This window comes from Pteropus vampyrus, unplaced genomic scaffold (genome assembly GCF_000151845.1).
Source record: "Pteropus vampyrus isolate Shadow unplaced genomic scaffold, Pvam_2.0 Scaffold463, whole genome shotgun sequence".
NCBI lineage: Eukaryota > Metazoa > Chordata > Mammalia > Chiroptera > Pteropodidae > Pteropus > Pteropus vampyrus.
Genome location: NW_011889244.1, coordinates 483,393 through 506,500, shown reverse-complemented (window position 1 = coordinate 506,500; position 23,108 = coordinate 483,393). Strand labels below are relative to the sequence as shown.

Sequence of the window (23,108 nt, the reverse complement as noted above, 5' to 3'; positions counted from 1 at the left end):
AGAGTTCAAAACACTGGTTATAAAGATGCTTAATGAACTTAGGGGAAGTGTAGATGAATTCAGTGAGCACTTTAACAAAGAGATGAAAAACATAAAAATGGAAATGGAAATTATAAAAGGGAACCAGTCAGAAATGAAGAACACATTATCTGAGATGAAGAGGATATTAGAGGGAATCAACAGAGCAGATAAGAGGATCGAACCACTGATATAGAGGATGCGGAAGCCAAGGACACTCAGTCAGAATGGCAGGAAAAAAAGAAGCCAAGACTATAATAATTTTTAAGGAGCCTATGGGACATAATTCAATGTAAAAATATCTGTGTCATAGAGGTACCTGAAGGAAAATAAGATGTTGAAGAGCTATTTGAAGGAATAATGGTGGAGAACTTCCCTGACCTGGTGAAAGAGATAGACATACAAACCCAGGAAACTCAGAGAGTCCCACAAACAATGAACCCAAAGAGACCTACACCAAGAGACATTATAATTAAAATGCCAAAGATTAAATACAAAGAAAGAATCTTAAAAGCAGCAAGAGAAAAGCAGTTATTTACCTCTAAGGGAGCACCCATAAGACTGGCAGCTGATTTCTCAGAAGAAACTACGCAGGACATAAAGGCTTAGCAAAAAATATTCAATGTGATGAAAACCCAGGAATCTACAACCAAGACTACTTTATCCAGCAAAGGACATAAAAAGAGCTTCTCAGACAAAAATAAGCTAAGGGAATTTATCACCACCAAACCAGTATTACAAGAGATGTTGGAGGGACTTCTTTAAGAAGAAAAAACATGTATCAAAAACAGGATTAAAGAATGGTAATTTCTACAGTCCTATCAACAAGTACCTCAAATGGAAAAGAATCCAACCAAAAGATAGGGTGGCCAAATGGATAAGGAAACAAGATCCTTACGTATGCTGCCCACAAGATACTCACTTCGGATTAAAAGACACATACAGACTGAAAGGAAGGGGATAGAAAAAGATATTGCCTTGAGGGACCTAGATAGAGGGTATTGCGCTGAATGAAATGGGTTGGATAGAAAAAGACAAATATCGCATTATTTCATGTACATGTGGAATCTAAAAAATAAAATCAACAACAACAATAACAACAAAAGCGGAAATAAATTTATAGATACAGAGAATATTTTGAGGGATACTAGATGGGAGGGGAGTTGGGGGTTAAAAAAAGGCAAAGGAATTAGGTACAAATGGATATTTGCAGAATAGACATGGAGATGTAGAGTGTAGCATGGGGAAGATGGTTAATATTGTAATAAATATGTAAGGGGGAGGAGGGGTACTAGATTTAGTGGGGTGATCACTTTGCGAGTTATATGAATCTCTGATCATTATGCTATACAACTGAAACCGGTATTTTATGCCAACTATAATTGTAAAAAACTCATCGAATTGTACAGTGTAAACATGAGCAACTAATTGTCTATTATATTTCAGTAAAGACAGAAAATATTAAAGGAGAGCCAGCAAGCAAGGGCACAATGAGAGTTCTTCACAGCATCATCCCCAGAGGAGGGGGCTATACCCTGCCCAGGCCAGAGGGATTAGCAGAGAAAATATTTGAAGATCATGGCTAGAGATCCCCACAAATGTGATGAAAGACATTCAAGAAGCTCAACAAATTCCAACTTGCATGAACTCACAGCCACTTGTACCAGTGTATATGAAGGATAGGAACTCAAATTGTGAGGGAATTCATAGCTCAAGTACGGTTTGGGCTGGTGGTCAACTGATAGTTCTCTCAGTAATGAATTTAACATTGTTATCTTAGCACTTCTATCCAGAGAATAGCAATTATACTTCCTAATTGAGCATTAATTTAAATCAGATATTATTTTATTTTAACATACTTGACCTTTGCATTTATTATGTGTTGGCTTCTAATCTAGTTTAGGAAGACAGTTATGGTAATGATCTCAAAATATAAATCATGCCCTTGATATTTTTTAATATCTTGAATGTATTCCTTTTTTGCATAGTGGGTTTGCCTAGTATAGCTATTGGCTTTTCCTAAGCTAAGGAAAATGAGAACTTATTTTCTTTTTAGCTTATTAACTCCAAATATCCAAAGATAATGTAAAGCACTAAAAAGAAAAATTTTAAGCTGTAAAAAAAAAAGATGTGGTTTCATATGGATTCTGAGTAAAGCAACCAGCAGGTGCAAAGCGGGTAAATGTTATTCTTGGGATTCCTGTAGAGATAAAGGCATATGAAATTATAGCTACGTGGATAAGTCTCACTTTTGTAAATATTATATGTGGTTGCTATGATTGGCAGAATTAATGTTAGTGAAATTACTATTGAGGCAAATATGTTTATTACTTTTATTTGGAGTTCCACCAGTATTTTAATTGCTAACACAAATGGATAACTCTTATCTTTTAAACGTTTGAAAAAAAATCATTTTATATACGAAGACATGAATTATAAGTTTTTGCATACTTTTTTGGTAAACAACAATTTTTACTTTGTTATTAGTTTCAGAATCTAATGCTTTTATTAAACTATTCTTTACAAAGTTCCCCAAATGATTTTGAGTTTGGCAAATAGGAGTAGGAGGGGCAGAAAATATATTGTTGTGAATGTACTCTCTTCTGTAAACAATAGTTTAATGTGGTTATTGTGCTTTCTTTGTTGTGTTATAATTAGTATGTACAGGGAACATCAGGCAGTGATAGCAGTGTTGGCTCCATCAGAGGGAAAGTTGTTTGTGGACCACTAGCTGAAGTTGTGCTTCAGCTGTGAATTCATTCATGGCTTGAGTTTTTGTCTTTTGTGTATATTGGTGTGGATGGCAAAGAGTAAAAGTTGAATGTATTACAGATTCTTTTAACTGTTCGTTTTTCAAACAAAACTCTAATTCTCTGATGATTTTTCTCACAGTTCAGAAAACTTGTTTTAGTTACAAATCAATTTATCATTGTTTTTACTTTTAATGGAAGAATTTAATTACCTTTTTATCATTTGTAAGTTTTTAAGGTCAGTGTTTTCTAGTTGTATAAGACTTTTATTTCTCTGATTTTGTGTCAGTTTTAAATAATCCTTTCCCCAACAAACCACATCGTAAGAGATGTATTTGATATATAAGAATACGTAATGATACCAATACATAGAGTATGTGTAAAAATTCATTGCTTTAAATATATTTACTTCATTTCCAAAAAAATAAAAATAAATAAAATAAAGGATATACCTAGGACAAAGGAAAATTTATTTAAAAAGGAGGGTCTGAGCTGCAAGACAGAATAATGAGCAGGGTAAACTGGGTAAAGAAAATCATCGATGATATGAAACAATAACGATGCCTAATTTGTGCTATAAAATAAAAAAATACAAGTGAAATACTAGAAGTGGTCCTATAAGATGGTTAGGAGTGAGTAAAAGGAGCTTAATGTTGTAGCTTTATTCTGAAAAAGGTCAACATTAGACCTGCATTGTCCGGTGTGTTATCCATTAGCTACATATGCTCATTTAATTTTAAGTTGATTAAAATTAAATTAAAATTCAGTTTCTTAGTTGCTCTGACCACATTTGACTTGCTAGTGGCTCCCTGATTGGACAGCAACTGATAGTCCCATTATCTAAGAAAGTTCTGTGGGATGGTGCTGCCTTAGACATGAAGTAAGGTACATGCGTGTTAAAATTTCTAGTGTAACCACTTAAACAAGCTCTTAACCAGGGGATGTACTACATGCCTTACAAGGGGCATTACAAGGTTGTTTGGGGTTATTTTGTGTTGTCACAGTAGATGGCATGGGCAAGTGACAATGATCCTAAACATCCTGCAATACAAGGTTCAGTTCTACACCAGAAAGAATGCTCCCACCCCAAAGTGATTATTAAAAAAGGCATTACTACAGATAAAGTAGGTCATTAAGCGGTCCAATTTTGCCAGACATACATAATTTCAAATGTGTATGCATTTAATCATATGGCTTCATGTTACAAAGAGAAATTGACAAGTTTACTGTTACGGTCTATATCTTTTAAATTGGGGAATATGGGTATATGAAAGAATGAGGCTGGGAAGTTAAGCAGTTACCAGATGTTTCAGGGATGTCTTTATTGTGCTAATGAATAATATTTTTTACATATTTGCACTTTTGAGGAAACATCCAGGAGTAAATTTAATATGTTTTAGAGATAGAAATGGTAGAAGTTGAGCGAGGTGAAGTCTAGGGAGACTTGCAAATTTCTGACCTTGTTTGGTGTCGTACTTCCCAATAAAACTTTGCAAGGATGGTTGATTTTGTTGTTGTAGTTATTGTTTAGAGGGCAAGGAGTCAGGGAAGGATGAAAAATGTTGCAGTTGACCCTTTCATGGTAGAATATCCAGGTGGAAATGCTTACTAGACCGTATAATATGTGTATTTGTATATATTTTGTAGGTTACTATAGATAAACATTTGGTTGAGAACCATCAGAATGTATGTAGTAATTTGAAGCCACTAGAAGGACAGATGAAGAATAAGGTTTAGTGTGCAGAGGGCCTGGGGACTTAGAAGGATTTGCTACTTAAGGACCTGAGCAGGGGGCTGGACACAAAGAAGTAGTCAGGCGTTCCATTGTAAATTTATCCTGTCATCTTTTCTCCCCTTTCTACCAGCCCTGTAACCAGGAAGTCCACCATGGCAGCCTTAGGTGCCATTGACTCAAGGGGACAGGAAATGAAAATTGTAGGTAATGGAGGGAGAAGAAAAGGATGTTCCTTTGGTCCCTGGGCAGAGTAGAAAACAAGAGTGGGAAACAGAAGACCTGAGTCCCTATCTCATTTCTTCCAGTAACCAGCTGAGTGACCTCAAATCAAGCAAGCCACTTATCTCTATCAAGTACCAATTTCCTCATCTATAAAATGCGATTACTAAAATCTACCTTCACGTAGAGGGTTGTTATGTGTATCAAAGAAAATCATGGATGAAATATTTCATAAAGTGCTTATATTAATTATATTGTTGGTTGGTTAGTGTTGGACTAGAGGTGGTGGTAGGGAACTAACTGCAAACTATCTGTTGCATTGGATGCTTACGGCAGGCTAAAATTCCTTTTTATAGGATCAAAGTCATGCAACCGTTGATTTGTAGGGCAGAAAGTGAACTTAGAAATAATTTTGTAGATGAGAGTGCAGAGATCTGCAAAGGTTATTTATGTAACATTACTCCACACTCCACAGACATTTCATGTCAGGTCCTACACTGGAAGCCAGGCCTCCCCTCTTTCAGTCTGGGGTTCATTCCACCTGAATTAGCACTGTCATGCAGGGACCCTTCCAAAAAGTCACAGATATGTCAATGAACGTGGCAGAATCCAAACAGCTTATTATCAGCAGTGCTGGATGGGTACTCGATCTGGAACAGAATGTGTTTATTTGAATGCCATTTGTCTTACACTGCCTTATTTGCATTGTTTGCCACTTTCTTGGAATAGTGTTCTAAATCAGTGATTAGTCAGAGTTATAACAGGGACACAGCACTGTCGAAATAGGAGTGGCTTTTGAGAACTTCTCCAGTGTCTCCCTCCCACTTCTCTCCTGTTTTCCATAAGATCTTTATAAACATCCTGCTGCTCTAACTGCCCAGCCTACAGTGTGATGAGGGCTCTGACTAGTGGGACTGTGCTTTGCATGTGAATATGTGAGCAGACAGGCCACTGTACTAATCTTTCCATAATAATGCTACCTTAGTCTTTGTTCATACTCAGTGGTAATGGAGCACTCCTGGCTTTCAAAAACTGGAATCTTACTATTAAGAGTAGCTCCTTTGAAAACCAATTGACAATATCTGTGACAAACTGAACTTTTGTATATGCTGAACACTTTACAAATGTAAAACTATTTAATATCTAATAATCCTAGGAGGCAAGAACTTTTTTTTTTTTTCCATTTTATAGATGAGGAAAGTAAAATGGAGAGATCAGTAACTCAGCCCAATGTCACTGAGCTAGGATTCAAATTTAGGTCTGACACTAATGCCAATATCCTTTTCACTTACCAGCCATGTTGTCCATCTCAAGCAAATTGTTTAAGTTCCCTCAGCTCACATTCTTAAACTATAAAATGGTGATCACATGAATAGCTACACAGATACTGGAAGGATACAGTGTGCAGATAACATTTTTCAAACTCCGAAGTGCTGCATGGAGAAGTGTGTTTTAATTATTAATGTTGTTTATAAAGTGCTCTGAATGTTTTTGTCTGCTATTCATGGAGTTTGTTGTTTTACAATTATAATTTTACCTAACACTAAAGCTTTTCTTTTAAAAGAGTAAAACTGGTAGTCATCTCTGTGGTTTTCTATTACTGCTGTCTTGATAGAGCTATTCAATGGATCACCCTGATTTGGGGTTTCTGTGATTTGCAGAACTGCACAAGAGTCCCTATGTGCTAGGTTTTCCAGGGAATATCTGTAACTTTATTTTCTAGTACCAGAGAGAACAACGTGGTGTGGTAACTTGGTATATAAAGGCTGATGTCTGCGTTTTGAACCTTATCCCAATGTCTTTGTGTTAAATTAAGTACAGTGAGATCACCATAACACTTCAGATGCCAACGCGAAGCTCGAGCATCTGCCAATTGATTTAAAGTGATTACCTGCGATCATCCAACTGTCACAAGTCACCAGGGCAGCTCAGAATCCTTGGTCATGCCTGGGACTCTATTGTGTCGCTGTGCTCTGAGGGCTTGGAGTCATTCATATGTAACCTCCTTTCAATTTTATGGCAGTGCTTTGGCATGGTGTCATCCCCTTCACTGTGCTGCATTGCAGGCGCTGCTGGAGTCCATGGTTGATGCTGCTGAAAATCTTTGTCCCAATGTGATGAAAAAAGCCCACATCCGACAAGACTTGATTCATGCCAGCACTGAAAAGATTTCCATTCCACGTACCTTTGTTAAAAATGTCCTGCTGGAGCAATCTGGAATTGACATCCTTAACAAAATTAGGTAGGTTTATAATGTTAATAATCGGCAGTGTATTAGGTTCTGCAGTTTCTGTGAATGCAATTGAGACAGCTGTGAAGAGCACTGTTGTTGGCTCTCCATATATGTGCGTTTAGGCATGTCTAATGGGCAGTAACTGTATATAAATACAGCTGTACATAAATGCGTAGAGGTAGACATTTCCAAAATAAGATGACCACAGATATGCCCATGTTACTAAAGGGCATACAGCTATCTGCTCTTTTTAAGTGTTTTATTTTTAATAGGGGAATACACGTTTGTGATCCTTTTTTCTACTGCTAAAAAATTACTACCTTTTGCCTTTATAAATCACTAACTTGAAGACTGAAATCAGTCTGCTTCCTACCACCATGCTATTTTATGAGCAAATGCACAGCCTACAAAAGCAAAGAGCCCACTGTGACACTGTATTTGACATCTGGGTTCTTTCGGTGTATTTGTGATGCCGTATATATACTAATAGTACTCTGGAGTGTTTATATAGATTTCTGCTTGATAAAGTGGGAAAAATACGCCACAATACAAATATTTAGAAGGTGTGATCAGCAACAAGCTTTTCTGGATTTTTGTGTCGAGACTCTGGGGTGATTACCAGCATTACATGAAAACTCAGCTAATTCTCATTCTGTTTCTTAGTTGGAGAATCAGATGAATAGAAACCAAGTTTAGAAACATTTTGTGTTTCCCATTTTAGCCATTTCTGAATCTTGATAATCTTTAGATTATCACAAATACGAGCTCTTAGCCGAAGAGTTGGGAATTGTGCTGACACAATGATGGAGCTAAATGACAGCCTGCAAGAAAACTGAGAGTTAAAACAAGCCAAAAATTACATCATCACAATCTAGATATTAAAGGCCGATAGCCTTAAAGTCAGATTATAGAACTTTGAGTGTTTAGAAAGTTAGCAGTAACTGAACAATCTCAGATCTAGGATGCAGCTGTCACATGCGTGCGTGCGTGTGTGTGTGTGTTTAAATAAAAGATCCTAGCACCTACACAACTGAGTTATGAGAAATTTTAAAAAAGACTTTCTGAAGGTTTATAGGACTCCATAGTTTAGTGAGTTTCTGAACTCTAGCCCGCAGTGAGTGTGCTTACTTATTTCTATAACCTGTACTTTTTGAATTCTTCTTGAAACTCCTTAAATATTAAGGAAAAAAAAATCAACCATCATTCTTTCATAATAATTGATTGAACCACCAACCAAATCATACATAATCTGATGCCTTTACTGGAATTCCAAATTCTGTCAAATATGGTCACTTCCCTTGAAAATGGACCGGTTCTGAAAGATGAACAGCAGACTAGAGCTCCTCTCATCAGGAGTCGGTTATATGTCTATTAGCTCTCCCCTTGGCTTTCTATCATGCATGATGCTGAGCTATGCGAGAATGCAGCTGTGAATGTGCCAGTTAAATTGAATCATTTCCTCTAAAAATTTTGCCAACTGGAAGTTCATTCAGCAAGGAAGTAGAGCATCCAGTAGCAAAATGTTAGCACAATCCTGAGACATTTTTAAAATGCGTTTTTAAGAAACTTTTTGGTGCTACAAGTTGAAATAGATAAACCGCCCTCCCCATGAGAGAGAGAGAGAGAGAGAGAGAGAGAAATAGAGAATTAGAGAAATAGAGAAATAAACTGACTCTATAGTTTTATGAGGAAGTAAAATTCCCAAACATGCCTAAAAAGAATCAGAGGAAGTACATTATAAAATTGGAATTCCAGGCCCCTCTGGAGGTTTGGGGTGAACCCAGTAATCTCTATTTTTAATAAGAGATCCCAGGGGAATCTTATCCATGGAGACCTTTGTGGAATAATAAAGTATTAGATAAACCAAATAGCTACTGAGACCTTACTTTAGAGACAGGAATTAAAGACACATCCTTTTATCTTTAGACCAGTAAAATTTTTAATGTAGGCATTAAAGAATTCGTGCTTTCATTCTTCTGCCTTGTCATGAAAAATCTTTCTGGGCAGAGAAATCTCAGTGCAAATTATTGCCTTTAGGTTAGAAAGGCTTTTCCCTGTTAGACAAATGTACTTTCAACTTTAGTTTTAGGATTAAATAATATTATTTTGATAATTCCTGTCCCTGCTCTAAAAATTTTTAAATTCTTGACTTCAAAAGCAGACTAGAACTTAGGAGACAATGTGGAAATGTGGGTATAAATCTCTCTAGTACAGGGACCTATAAATGTGTTATACCTGTATGTGCATGTGTATATTTATGTAGGGTTATTCAGACCGAAGACACACATGGGATTTGAATTCTTGGGGATACCAAATCGCTACATTGCTCACTAAAATACCAGCTCTCTGGGTGAAAACTTAGTGGCTGAGTTGTTTATAGTGAAAACTGCCAGCCACTTTGTGTTCCTGGGCACTTTCAAAAGGTCAAGCAAGAGGCACTAAAAACTAAACATTTTGGTAACATTCATTTATAAAAGGCAGCAGTACAGTGAACGTGTAACTGTAAGATGGTGAGTCAGAGCAGAAGCAGTTCCGTATGATACCATCGAATTCGTAAAAAGGTTTTTAAAAGGAGGGGGTTATGCATAATAAAGTAATAACCAAGACTTAACAGTCAGACTAGACTTTCTTAATTTGGTCCAGCCTAGGTTTGTTTTCATTTATGTCAATGGATGAATTGTTCTTGACCACGTGGTACATATGGTTCCCATTAAGTTGGTCTTTATCCAGATGTTTTCATTTCTACCACTAAACCTTGACTTTTGAGATGGCAGTGGCAGGTTGAAATTGGTCAAGAAAGTATTACCTGTGTGTTTATGGCAGTGCTTAAGCCTTATTCTTGGAAGTCTTCAGCCCTGTTCATACATTCTTTATTTTATTTTCAAAGACAGAAACAATGACAGTGGACCTTATCAACATAGGATCAAGTGTGGGTGCACAAATTAAAACGCTTCTCTGTACTTTTGATTTTTTACATAGTGAAGTGAAGTTGACAGTGGCTTCCTTCCTGTCTGATCGAATCGTGGATGAAATTCTGGATGCACTGTCACACTGCCATCATAAACTGGTGAGTGTCGTGGCCATCTTGAGCAGGACCTCCTGTTTCGGCCTGCTATGATGCAGGGCAGCCTCCAGCACGGGAATGTGGGTTCTTTTCTAAGTTTTGCTTCTTTGTAGCGTTACAAGTTAAGATTCTGGTTTTTCTCGTTCCTCTTCTAAATTGCTTCTAGCCAATCTAGAGCATCTTAGAATTTGTCCAGAGAGATAATGGCAGGGGAAAGCAAAAGTGATGGTTTCTAGAATCTTGTCCATTTATAATGCAGGTCAAAAGTTTTGGTAGGAGGTGGCGTTGAGACTGAAATCTAAAATTAAAAAATTTTTAGATTAATTTTTCTGTGCTCAGTTTGTTGGTTTCTGATATGATTGTTTAAGAATGGACTATTCTTGAGAGCATGGAGGGGAATGAAATATTTGGAGTTCAAAGAATGTGCAGGAGTAAAATGGACATGTTCTAACGATTGATAGTTGCTGTGCACCCAACCAGGTCTCTCAGACATAACCAAGGTGAAAAAATAAATTTTATTAATCTAGATACTGGTTCTGTACCAGGGCAGAAGATTTGACGTTCAGTATCATCGCATATGAAAAATATATCAGCAACTTCATGTTTCTTGAACTTTAGAGAATCGCACAAATGAAAGTTGTAGAACTGGATATATCTTGTGTCTCAAACATATTAGCAATCTGACGCAGTAGAAATCTCCCAAGCAAATTAAGACGTTTTCTCCAGAGAAAAATGTCAGATTAACTTTGATGGCTGGAGATACCCAGTTTTATGGCATTGAATTGTTGATTGTCACTGGAGAACACTAAAATGAGAACAATAACAGCTTCTTCTTCCGCATAAGGCGGGTAACACGAGTGTTTTGAAAAATTTATTTCAGAAAAATATATAAGACTTTCCTCTAAAATCGAAAAGATAAGATAGACCTCTCCAGAGGCGCTGCTCACAGAACTGCCTGTGGACTGCAGCCGGCCCCCTAGTAAATGGTTAGTAGTCCGTGACAGCATTAGCTCAGGAAACAGGAGGAAACGTGGAGGAACTTCTATTTGACATGGCCACAATATTCAAACACAGGTTGTTTTTCTATCTCTTATTTTTATTGTATTTTACCAATATCTTGGTTTGTGGCAAAATGGAAATATAAAAAACTAGGTCCTCACCACAGAGAATTTAAGAAGCACGAGTTTCTAGTTTGTGGAACAGTAAAGAGCTGCATCACTTTTTGAGCTCCCAGTTCAGATTTCTCCTGTTTCAAATAAGTAGAAACAAAATCAATAGAGCATTTTTTATAGAAAAGTTTGTTGATAACCCACAGTTCTAGGAACTGCCTCAAAATGCCCACTCAGTCGATGACACAAATACTGGATATTGTAGCCACATGACTACATGTGAGAAGTACACTGAAAGTTTGAATTTTTGCCCTCTTTTAAAACTTTTTTATTAAATTCATTTTTCATTTATGCTGTGAATGCACTTTTGTTTTGAATTTCATTTTAATATTAATACTGCTGATTCGAATTATAAGGAGAGCTTCACTGCTATGGGTAAGAAATAGTATCTTTAAAATGAAACTTCACTTTCAAATACATTCTGATAACATTAATATTTTCTACAACTTAAGTTTAGAAATATTCTCAAAGGTTCCATGGAATTGTCCACTGGTTCTCATCGTTTTGAAAGAATTAAATCAAAAGTTCCTAGTGAAGAGTCAGGTCAGCACTAGAACTTATTAATTCCAGCCCAGTTTATTCCACCTCTTACCACCTAATTTTTTAGGTTTACCTGAAGCATAATACTGGAAATTAAGAAATCATATCAAATATGGTATTCATTACATGAAAACAGTGGAAGCTAGCATTAATGAAAATTTTGTTAGTGATTCTCTCCCTTTAGCCCTTTAAAAATAACAAAGCTTGGAATTATTTTATTTACCCTCATTAGATATTTTTAAGCACTAGAAATAGAAATTCAGAGGAAATATTAAATATAATTAACAAAAAGAACACTTCTAGACTAAGTGATCTCATTTACCTTGTGTCAGTTATTTTTCTGGTTTAAATTTCCCTTATATTTCTACCTATAATATTGGTGTCAATGACATCATACTTCATTGTTAACTTTCTTTAACCTTAAAAGAGCAAATTGAGTTGAACTGAATCTTCCTTGTCCTAATAAAATTGCATAAATAAAATGGCTTCTCTGTACAAAAGGTTGAAATGACTCTTGATGGACATATTTTATGATTGTATTTAAGATAAAATGGGGGAACCAATCACCCTAGCTTCCTGAAAAGGTTTAAAGTACACCTTTTGGAAAATAAAAATACATGCCTACTTTGTGCGTATTTGCATCAACATGGCAAAGCTTTATGAAATACCTGTTTTTCAAAAAATAAAGTCTCAAAATACATTTCATAAAAAGGTTTTGTCATTTCATGCTTAGAACATTTCACCCTCTAAAGAAGGATAATGAAAGAGGTAAGCTACTCCAGTGCGAATTGGTTAAGAACTGTCATTAACCACATGCGGATATACGCCTTCAGTGCGCCGTCTTTGGGAATCCAGTCAACCTACTCTTCCTTTGTCTCTGCATTAATTTCTCCTTGTGTATGTCTTCACTGTCTAGACTGACCACTTCAGCAGACGTGGCAAGACCCTTCCTCAACAAGAGTCCTTAGAGATTGAACTGGCTGAGGAGAAGCCTGTTAAGCGCTCCGTCATCACGGTGGAGGAGCTCACAGAGATTGAGCGTTTAGAAGATCTGGATACTTGTATGGTAAGATGCATCGTTTGGCGACACCATTATCCCATTCACTGAGCTCTGCTATTGTGTGTGTGTGGTTTTTTTTAATCTCATCCTTTACAAAGCAGACCAAATAAAACTTCCCTTCAGAGACAGTTCTTTCAGAAACTTATTGCTGTTCAGAAGCTGTTAATGAGACTAATAAAACTTAAGCTTCAAGTTCCCACCAGAGTTGGTGTCTGATTTTTTATTTGTAATTTTGTAAAACTTTTCTTAAAGAGTAATCCTACCCACACCACTACTCCAAGTAAACACTGTGTCTCTGTAGCCACTGTGGAAAAAGTCCTAAATGAATCAGAAATTTAGTAACTTTTAAAGGTCTTTTTTGATAGGAAAATTTCTTTAAATAAAGAGGCCATTTAAAAAAATGTGGGGAAGAACTTTTTCTCATATAAAATGTGTAGGGCGACTATATCTTTCTTGGTCCTACAGTTTCGTTATTATTTTCTGCTGCTGCTTCCTGTTTTTTTCATTACACAATTTTGATATACTCTTAAATTTACATTTCCCGTTTAGTTCTTACTCTTTTTCCTTCCCTCGGCTTGACCTGATGTATAAGATGGAATATATACTGCGGAGTAGGTCTTGATTCCTTACTCATTTTTTACATTTCACGTGGTGCCTCCATCTGTCTATATAAATAGCATACTTAGGGCTTTGAAACTTTTTTTCCCTCTGAGGACAATTTTATTTCTGTTCTTATTTCATTATTTGAAAAGTTGTGTTCTTACTGTAGTTACTTCTTACTTTACCATAAAAACGGTTGTATGTCCTTTTGTGTTCAATATGTTTTCATCTCTGTTCAATATTTTTTGTTTTAATACTCATTTTTTAGTAATTCTTTATGATCTGAGAAGGTACTGGTGAGACTAGGTTTGGGCTACTTATGCCCAAATGTTTCTATATCAGCTTCCAATTTTAGATAGTTGAAATACAGTCGTTATTAAAGAATGGTACTTGTTTTTAACTTCCAAAACCAAGGATCCGATATGGCAGATATTATTTTTCTAGCCTGGGAAAAAGTATAATGCTTTACATTCCTTATTTATAAACCACTGTTATCTTTTAAAGGCTGTGAATAATATAGTTGAGCCCTCCAGATAAAACCCAATCATATACAAAAAAAGCCTAAAATATAATCCTAGATTTCAAGAAACATTCTAGCATTACTAAAGGTGACAGGTACTTTTCTATATAACTATTTAAATCTACAAATATATTTGGCATCAGTGGAGGGAATTATCAAGGCTTTTAAAAGTTGCCTGTCTAGTATGTTATAAAATGTATTTTTAATATGTATTTTAAATTTTTCTTGCATTTGAAGCATTAAAAACTGGATACTACGTTATCATAGGGTATTTATTCTGAAAGCTCTTAGGTTAGCTCTTAAAGAAAATAAGTAATAGGAAATGAGTTGAATTAAAATTTTTAAATTAACTCTATATATCACATTTTCTGCCAGAATTATTTGGTTATATGTGAGTCGGAAAGGAATAAAGGAAACATGAGCTAATAAAATGTATTTCATTGGGTTTGTAAGTTAAGTCATTTGGGATGATGGAGTATTGGTTTAAAAAGACTGGCTAAGCTACTGGAAGGGTTTTAAATTGTATAAACTTAGTTTTTGCTTAATTGATTGATTTGGTTTTGTTATGTGAAAGAAAGAAAAAGTGGTTCTCTTTAAATAAAGAAGATAGGATGAGGGTGGAGGATAGGAATTATTTTTTAAAATGCAGATTCTGGACCATCTCCATCTGGACCGAAGGGCAAACTGTGTGGCAGGCACTCTCAGCATGAGTGGCTTTCGTTTCGTACAGATGTTCTTGTTGCCGTGATATATAATGAGGCAGGAGTAGGTGGAGGTCTCTCTGAACTGCACTGTAAGGATGACCCCAGTTAGAGCGGGGTTCAGAAGGCCAAGGGCGCAAGCAGGGTCGTTCCTGACATAAGCACCTGTTGAATCTTAGGAAGAGGAGCAGGGCCTCTGGTGTTGAGTGGGTGACAAACACAAGACAGAGTTCTCTATAAAAACAAAAATACTTACATGAGTAAAATTTTTAAGTCATGAGAGTAGTGTTTTCTGTTTCAATACATTTTGTCTTTAATCATTGTTTTAATGAGGCTAATGAATTGTTAAGTAGCAGAAAACCATAGCTAAGTTTGCTGTTAGTTTAATGAAAAGGAACATTTTTTGTATAAGAAGTGCATGTCAGTGGATTTTGTGCCGTTATGATTTCCTCTGTACTCTCAGCCTAACCGATCGATTCTACCTGGAAACAGTACCGTTTACCCCATGTGCAGGGATCACTCTCATAAAGAAAATTAATTTTCTGAGCTTTAGGCTTCTTACCCTCAGCCAATGGTACAAACCCACAGCTAATTTGAAAGAAGTAGTAAAATTATCTACACTGCCACCTTTCATAATCAAAGTAGCATATTTTTTTTGTTTCTCATGAACATCTATTACCAAATATTTCAGACCAAATAAGTCGAGATCTTCACGTGGTGCCATTTTTTAAAAAGTTTGGAGTATGAATTTCAAAGGTAGAGACAATTTGGGATTTCTAAATGAGTCTTCCTTGGTAGCATTTATATCTTAAGTGATCCAGGACTTTAGGACACAAGATTAACTGTTATGTAGAAAATTATCAGATATAAAGTACATACGTGCACGCATACAGCCTTTCCCATGTGGAAATGTAAGCCCCCAGCAGGTAGAAATTGTGCTATACTTGAAGTCAGAGCACTGTTAAAGATGACTGCTTTGGGAGATGCTATCATTTTACTATTACCTAAAATGTTTGTTTGTAGCCCAAAGCCCTGTGACACTTTCTCTAGGGCATTTCAAAGTAACTTTGACTCATCTCCAACCTTTTACTTCTAGATTCAAAATTGTTAACAGATCCTGGCAATTTTTTTTTTTTTTTTTTTGCCTGTGATGTTTATGACATCTGCTAAATCCATTTTTAAATATTTCTTTAAAAGACTTAGTAGAGATTCTGGGCATTTCCTTTTTTCCCTGCCCCCGGATAGCTTATCTTCATGTTTTCTTCCATTGCTCCATGGACAAAAAGTCAATTCCATTTCAGTGCTTAAGTCTCTTTAAAGAACTTCTAGTTATCATCACACTAGAGAAGGTTTAAGGCCATAAGTTAGAGGTATAAGTTTATATTAATTTGAATGTAAGGATTGCCTTTTTGGAGATAGAAACAATAATCAATATGATTATTTTGAAAGAAAATTTTAACTAAATCAACACATAGTAAACTTTCATTTGGACTATTTGAGGCTGATATAAGAATGATTCAGGGGGGCCGGAGGGATGTTATCTGCTGGAGGGAAGACTAAGAACTTCTCATCAATCTTAATTTCCTAAAGTGAAAGAAAAAGGCTGTTTTCTTTAAAGTAGCAGAAAGGGGAATCTTTTTTAAAAATTCTGTCTCCATTCAAGTAATTATCTTTTTTTATTTAGCTAGAAAGAAACTAAGAGGTAATCTGGTTCACCTTGTGGGGTATAGTGAAGAGGAACAAGAACTGTAAAATTACCTATACCCATTCTCATAGTCCTGGAGATTCTGATATCCCTTTAACTTCAGGGCAGAAAATCAGATGGTATAACAAATCTTATTATTTAATACATTTCTATAGTACCTATAATGTGCTAGGCACTAATCTAAGTTTTTTATGAATAGTAACAACCTATGAATAATTAGGTGTTATTAATATCTTCTACTTAACAAATGAGGAAACTGAGGCATAGAAAACTTAAGTAATGTGTCCGGGGTTACCTAGGTCACTGAAAGGCAGGCAGTTTGGTACAAGAGTCTGCTGTGATCAGTATATGGATGTCACAATCAGAATTAAATGTTGAGTTAGATTTAATTAGACTACAATGCTTTATGTAAAATATCTCCTTACTAACTCCAGATTTAATCAGTGAGAAGATACACAAGTGAAAGATATGTGTGCAATACAACCATAATGTAACCCTATAGTTTTTAAATATTTTGGGGAACAAGTGTATCAAAAATCTGACACATTCCATTGTGATCCAATTGTTCGAAATGAATCTGCCCACTTCGGCTTCCCTGGAATGTTCTGTGCCTTTTCATGTGTTATTGTGTTGGTGACAGTGATTAATTAGCCTTCCTGAATACTTCTTATCATTTTAACACATGTGCCTTCTATGTCATGCTGAAACATGTATTTGCTTAGAATCTTTATTGTCTGTCCATGAACCATCTGTCCTCTTCCTGCTCTCAGGTGCTCTTAGGAAGTCAATATTTCTAATCATCTTTCAGCTTTGGTTTGTCATTGGCCCTTGGGGTATTGGAGGATGCAGTTCTAAGTCTACTGATGACTTTTCTCTAAATAGTTAATTTGTTACTGTATATAGTTTTTACTACCTTTTAAAAATTGCAGAAGTTCAGCGTTTAGGATAGTGTGCCAAGTGGATGAAGAGATAATGTTGGCTCCTTAGGCATAACTAGCTCACTAATTGTAAGTAATTCTTTCAGTTATTTTAATGAGTGTCATACCAGTTTTAAATAAAAAAATAGTCATGCAGAGAACAGTTCATCTACTTACTGCTATTTCCTAGGAAAATAATTTGAAAAGGCTTGAATTATTACAGAACACATCTTGTGAATCTTTTCTTCAAAGACAAAAATAATTATTTTCCCATAAAAATTTAGTCTCAATTTTAATTCATAATTTTTAAGGTTTTTAATACAGATTAAAATTCAGCAGAGATCCATTTGTCTTGAGCAAATACTATTTTTTTAAACAAATCACTTCATTTCTGAGTGCCAACAGTTATTAATTGAACTGATCTATTAATGGTATTGCCAAGTACAGACTATTAAGGTCAATATCTCATTTAAAATCAGTTGCACTGATATTAACTATGTACAGAAGCCTGTGCAAGTCCTAATTGTTAGTTCCCTCTTATAATTTATTCTATCATGTCATTTTCTTAACATCATTTGGAAAATGGAAATTAACTTTTTAATCACTAGAAAGCTACCTGTGAAACCCTCTTAATTTCTAAATTTAAATTTTCAAAACTATAGTACAATTTATATATTCCAACTAAAATGAATATTGTATGTTCCTCAGAATTTCTGATAATTTTTGTGAGTCTTTTGTGGAAATGCCAGAAATACACTCCAAATCTCCAGAGAGTTCACCATTTGCTCAGGACCCAGAGTTTCCTTAATCTTCTAATTTTTAACGGGTATTAACACCATTTGCAGAGTCTCTATTCCAGGTTGCTCTTGAGAGATCTGTCCCATATACCTTCTTTTAAGAATGAAAATAAAGCCTAAAGCATGTCATTGACCACTTTCAGGAGACAAAGGCAAAACCCCGTGGGAAATCCCTCGGCTCTCCCTTTTATAGCTGCAGCGTTTGCCCCCAGATAACTCACAGATGACAGTCCTAACCTTACCCCAAAGTTTGCCAGGAAATATCTCACTTTTATTATTACTTTTACATCATTCTAGTACGTCCATAGTCTGAAAACAAATGACATCATTCTATTTATTATATTCTGGTTTTAGTAGTGGTATTGCTATTTTAAAAATATAGTAATTTTCCACCGCCAAAAAATGTCAAATCTTAGAAAATGTAGCATTCCTACGTGTGATATTAAATTAACTCTAGCATTGAGCTGCACTTTTTTTCCTAAATGGGAAGTGGGTTAAAAAGTGGCCAGAAAAGCACAGGTGAGCCTAGGATATCTTCTATGAAAAAGCAGGGATTGGTTTTAAGTCTAATGGGATCATTTCAAAGGATACAAAATTCAGATCAAAATAAAAAATAAAAAAAAGTCTTGAGTTCATAGTAATATTAAGAAAATAAAAGAGAGAGGAGGGTACAGAGGATTTCAGAAAGGGCAAGTTGATTTTTAAAGAGGAATGGCACCTGAGAAATGTAGGAATAATGGTAGAAGTAGAAAATTAGTTGTGTAGCTCCTGTTTTATTCATTCACTCAGGCAAGGATTGTCAATGGTTGTTTAAAAATGGATTCATCCACATAAACTAAAAGTATCATTACCAAAGGAGAAGATACCTGTGAGATGGAGCAATCAGAAGGTCCTTATCCCAATGAACTGAGTATCAAACTTAGTGTCACCAATAATGGAACAACATGACATGAGTGCCACCTATTGTGGTTCAGTCTTTAGTTCACGGCATCACCTATGTGGCACTCATGCTAAAACTGGTTTGCCTAAATCTAATTATTAGGAAACAGTCAGACAAATATAGAATGTGGGATAGTCTATGAAATAGTTGGCCCGAATCCTTCAAGAAGGTCAGTATTATGAAAAAGGAAGGCAGGGGTGGGGGATGGAGGGTGTGCTACATAAAACAGACTAGAGAGATATAACTGTATCAGTTATATAACTGATATAACGGGTGAATTCTCCATTAGATTCTAGATCCAAAATGGTCGGTGATGGGAGGGAGGTGTTATAAGGCATTTGAGTGACAATTGGGGAGATTTGAATATTGAAAAGCCATTTCTAACTAAATGGCTTTTTTCCCCCCTCACCCAATCTGGTTCCTGACCATCAAATCTCTCTGTGCCCTTACTAAAAGGATGTGCTAAAATGGCTGGCGAAACATATGTATATTTTAATAGAGTGAACCCTATGTTGATTCCAATTAAATTTTTTAGTCTTTCACATATGAGTTTCGTAAAGAAAATGAAGAAGGCAGATGTGGTACTGTTTGTTTTAATTTGGTTTCTTTGCCTTGGAAACAGTGTTTATCTCCTAAATGTTGAGATGGCAACTATTCCTGAACACTTTATGACTAACACGTTAGCATTTTTGTTTTGCCAGTGTATTTTTTTTTCCATACCAAAATATAAACTCTAGGAGTACAATGCCCTCATCTCTCTTATTCACTGTTCTACCCATCCCCCTTCCCCAAGACTTCTCAGCGCACTCAGCGCACGGTAGGTACTCAATAAATACTTGTTGAATTGTAAATAACATAAAACATTACTAATAAGATTATAGCCTCATTTCACAAATACCGACAATCTCTCTCTCTTCCTCCTTTCCTCAGAAACACTGCTATCATGAGTTTGGATGCTTTTGTAAAGGTTTTTTTCCTTTTAACTGTTGTCCCATCCTTTGCATATGCCTCATTCCCCTATTTGATAGTTTTTTAGAGTGTTCCAACCTTTTTGCTATTATAAGTTTAAAATTTATACTTGCCCCTCCCCCCAGCTTTTCTTTTTGGAATAGAAGAATAAAATAATGACAATATTATAATGTTTGTAATCACTCACTACCAGCTAATGAAGCACTGCAAGGTCATTGATTGGTGCTATCTGCCAGGCTCTGTGCTAAGTACGTACCTCGTATTCATTATCTTGCCTAATCTTCACAACAGTTATTTTATAAGCTAATCTAAGATTTGAGCTCAGTTCTTGGATGCCAAGCCTTGAGCATGAGACATACTTGAGAGAGGAGGTGACCTCTCTTTACTAACTAGTCCTTCCCTTGTCTTGATGGGAGGATGTTGGTCAGTGTAGTTAAATGAGTTCCACAAAATGGGCGGAAGGAGTAGAGGAATCAACTAATGATCATTCCATTGACAAGTCAAATTGTCTGTTGCCATGATTTTCCTCTTCATAAGAACATGTTTTGTTTGCCTGTCATTTTAGGGGTTTAACCAATTAAAAGGTTTCTCACTTTCACTTATAAAATCTTAGCAGAGATAATTGGGAAGAGTACTTGTCTTGTTGAATTAATCTTTTACAAAAGAAGATAATCTTTTGTAACTATGGGACTTAACCATCAGCTGTACCTCACATGTTTGTATCCACAATTACACCTCTTTAAGGAAGCTTTTGAGGAGGGGATATATGTTAAGATGGGATAGTCTTTATTTCATACATCTCAAGAATATTTGGAATGTATTTTAACTTTTTCTCCTTTCATTCTGCAAGGGTGTTTTCAGTCTAATTTAATGGATCATAAAAGGAAGTATATTTAAAGAAAATAACCTAATAAAGAATGAAATTAGAAGTCTGGAAATTGATACTGCTGGTGGAAGCCTTTGTAATAAGCCAATAATATTGATGATGACAGTGGTGATAGTGGTGATGATTTGGGGGACTTCCTTCTACTTATGTGCCATCTTTCCTCAGAAGAGACCCAAACTGCTTACATTTACAAATTGAAGAGCCCTATATTTTCATCCTGTTGTATATTGAGGAAAGATGACACACAAAAAATAAAGAACTTGAAGGGAAAATATATGAGCCCCAGGTCAGTGGAGTATATCACAGTGTTTCGGGGAGATTTGCAAAAGACCCCCTCCATACACAGACACCTATACTTGGCTTTCACAAAGCCTGACATTTTACGACTGGACTTCTTATTTTTTGTTATGTTTTTAAAAAATTCTTTTATAAGTTTTCAGAATATTAAGAAGATGCCTTAACAACTGTTAATGGTGACCAACAAGACTTTTTAAATGATTTAATTAATTAGAGATTTAATGTGAAATGTAAGGTAACTCAAATTCCCACTAAGGTACAAGGTATCATCAACATTTAATTACACTGTGCGTAGGTAACCATGCTAGGCAAGATCCTGTTCTGAAAAGCTTTGATGACTGAGAGGGAGAGAGGATTCAGATCTACTTCATCCTAAAGTGCAGTGGGCAGCATAGGATGACATGAAAGATCCCCAGAAGGGACATGATTATAGATACACTGTCCTTACTTTGTGACTGGGACTAATCCTGTGGCTCAGCATGGGGTTTGCTAATACCCACACAGTATTCTTTGTACCATGTGCCTTTGGAGCTGATGATGTCTCTATCCCCCTTATGGGCTTGGACTGTGGCTTAGCAAAATTGGTAACATCTCTAAGAGTTTGTGCAGTTTCAAGCTGTAATTGTGCTTCTGCTTATAAAAAGCTAGATTGGATGCCTTAAACTAATACTATTTTGGCCTCCTTGCCTTATTCTTTTGCTATGAAGGCTTTTTGTGGAGCTTTTTCTGTTTGTTTATGAATGGTACCTCTCCCTCCCCTTTTCTTGTAATGCTGTTGCTTTTTCTCTCTTCCATTCATATTTTTCCCCTTTCTTTTTGCCGCATGGAGACTCTCTGCTGTACAAGTGTAAGTATTTTGATGTCTCTGCTGTTTCCGGCTAGTTTCCGGCTATCCTAGTTTACGTTCTTGTGTTCCATTTGCTTCTGTGTTGCCTGGCTGGTCTCCCAGGAGACTGTCCTGTCACCATCCATCTGTGGATCCTGAATGAAATAGGCAGCAATTTAGAGACAAGACTGGATTTTACAAGTCGATTCAGCTAGCAAAACAGGTGATGAATTTAAAGTATCCCCAGCCATGTGCCTGAAAGCAAGCAGAGTGTTGTTGAAGAGAGTGTAAACATTCAAGAGGGGAACAGTCCTTATTCCATCCATGTTAAAAAAAAAAGACCTGATTATTTAAACTTCCAGATTTGTTTACTGATTCTTATTATATCACTTGTTTTCCAGAGTTATAGAAAATTGGCATCACAATTCACTTCTTATATTAGAAGAATTTTACTAATCTGCTTTGTAACTGTTTTGTTTAACCAACCTTTTATTTTGTTTTTAGCTTCTGGGGAAAGAAGAAATTAGGGATTCTTGAGCTTGGATTGAGAGTGTTTATTATTCTTTGGTCAAACTTGGTAAAATGAACAAAGAAACTACTCTATCCTATTTCTATGGTGATAGAAACAATTTAACTCTTTTTTAAAAAAAAAAACCATGTTTAGGAATTATATGTAAAAGTGAGTTTAATGGGGAAAAAATGTGTTATTTGGTAGGTTCAAACATTAGTCCTTGGAGTAAAAGTGAACATATCACTAATGAGCTACATGGAGAATCCTATATAAAAATCCTTTTTAAATCCTTTATAAAAATTGGATTAAATGAGTAAGGTTTCCGAGTAGTGCAGACATTGTGCTGCTTTTGGATTTCTAGAAAACAGAGCCATGAATTTCGCTCACACTGTGTGCCACCCACTGTGGGAATTTACTGATGATTTAAAAATTGTAATATATTTAAAATATCATAATTGTTGTAGTTTTGCCTATATTTGATATCTGTTATAAAGGCTTAATAGGGAACTCTGAGCCAGATTATGTTTGCTAATGAACACTCTATAAAATCTAATGAAGTCACAGGAAAAAAATTTGGAAGACATCTTCATTCCATGCATTTTTAAACATCTTTCCTATTTATTTATGTCTATCTAAATGAATTGGCCGGAA

At 35.7% G+C, this 23,108-nt stretch overlaps 1 protein-coding gene across 9 annotated transcripts in view; it reads left to right on the top strand.

Annotated features, from left to right (window-relative positions):
• The window catches only part of CARMIL1 (capping protein regulator and myosin 1 linker 1), a 268,640-nt gene that overhangs the window by 202,854 nt on the left and 42,678 nt on the right, over positions 1 to 23,108 (top strand). For all 9 annotated transcript variants that reach the window (XM_023524450.1, XM_023524453.1, XM_023524449.1 and 6 more), the window contains 3 exons: positions 6,789 to 6,964; positions 9,935 to 10,022; positions 12,645 to 12,794. In XM_023524450.1, the coding sequence (XP_023380218.1) occupies positions 6,789 to 6,964; positions 9,935 to 10,022; positions 12,645 to 12,794 (414 nt within the window). The remainder of the gene's footprint in view (positions 1 to 6,788; positions 6,965 to 9,934; positions 10,023 to 12,644; positions 12,795 to 23,108) is intronic.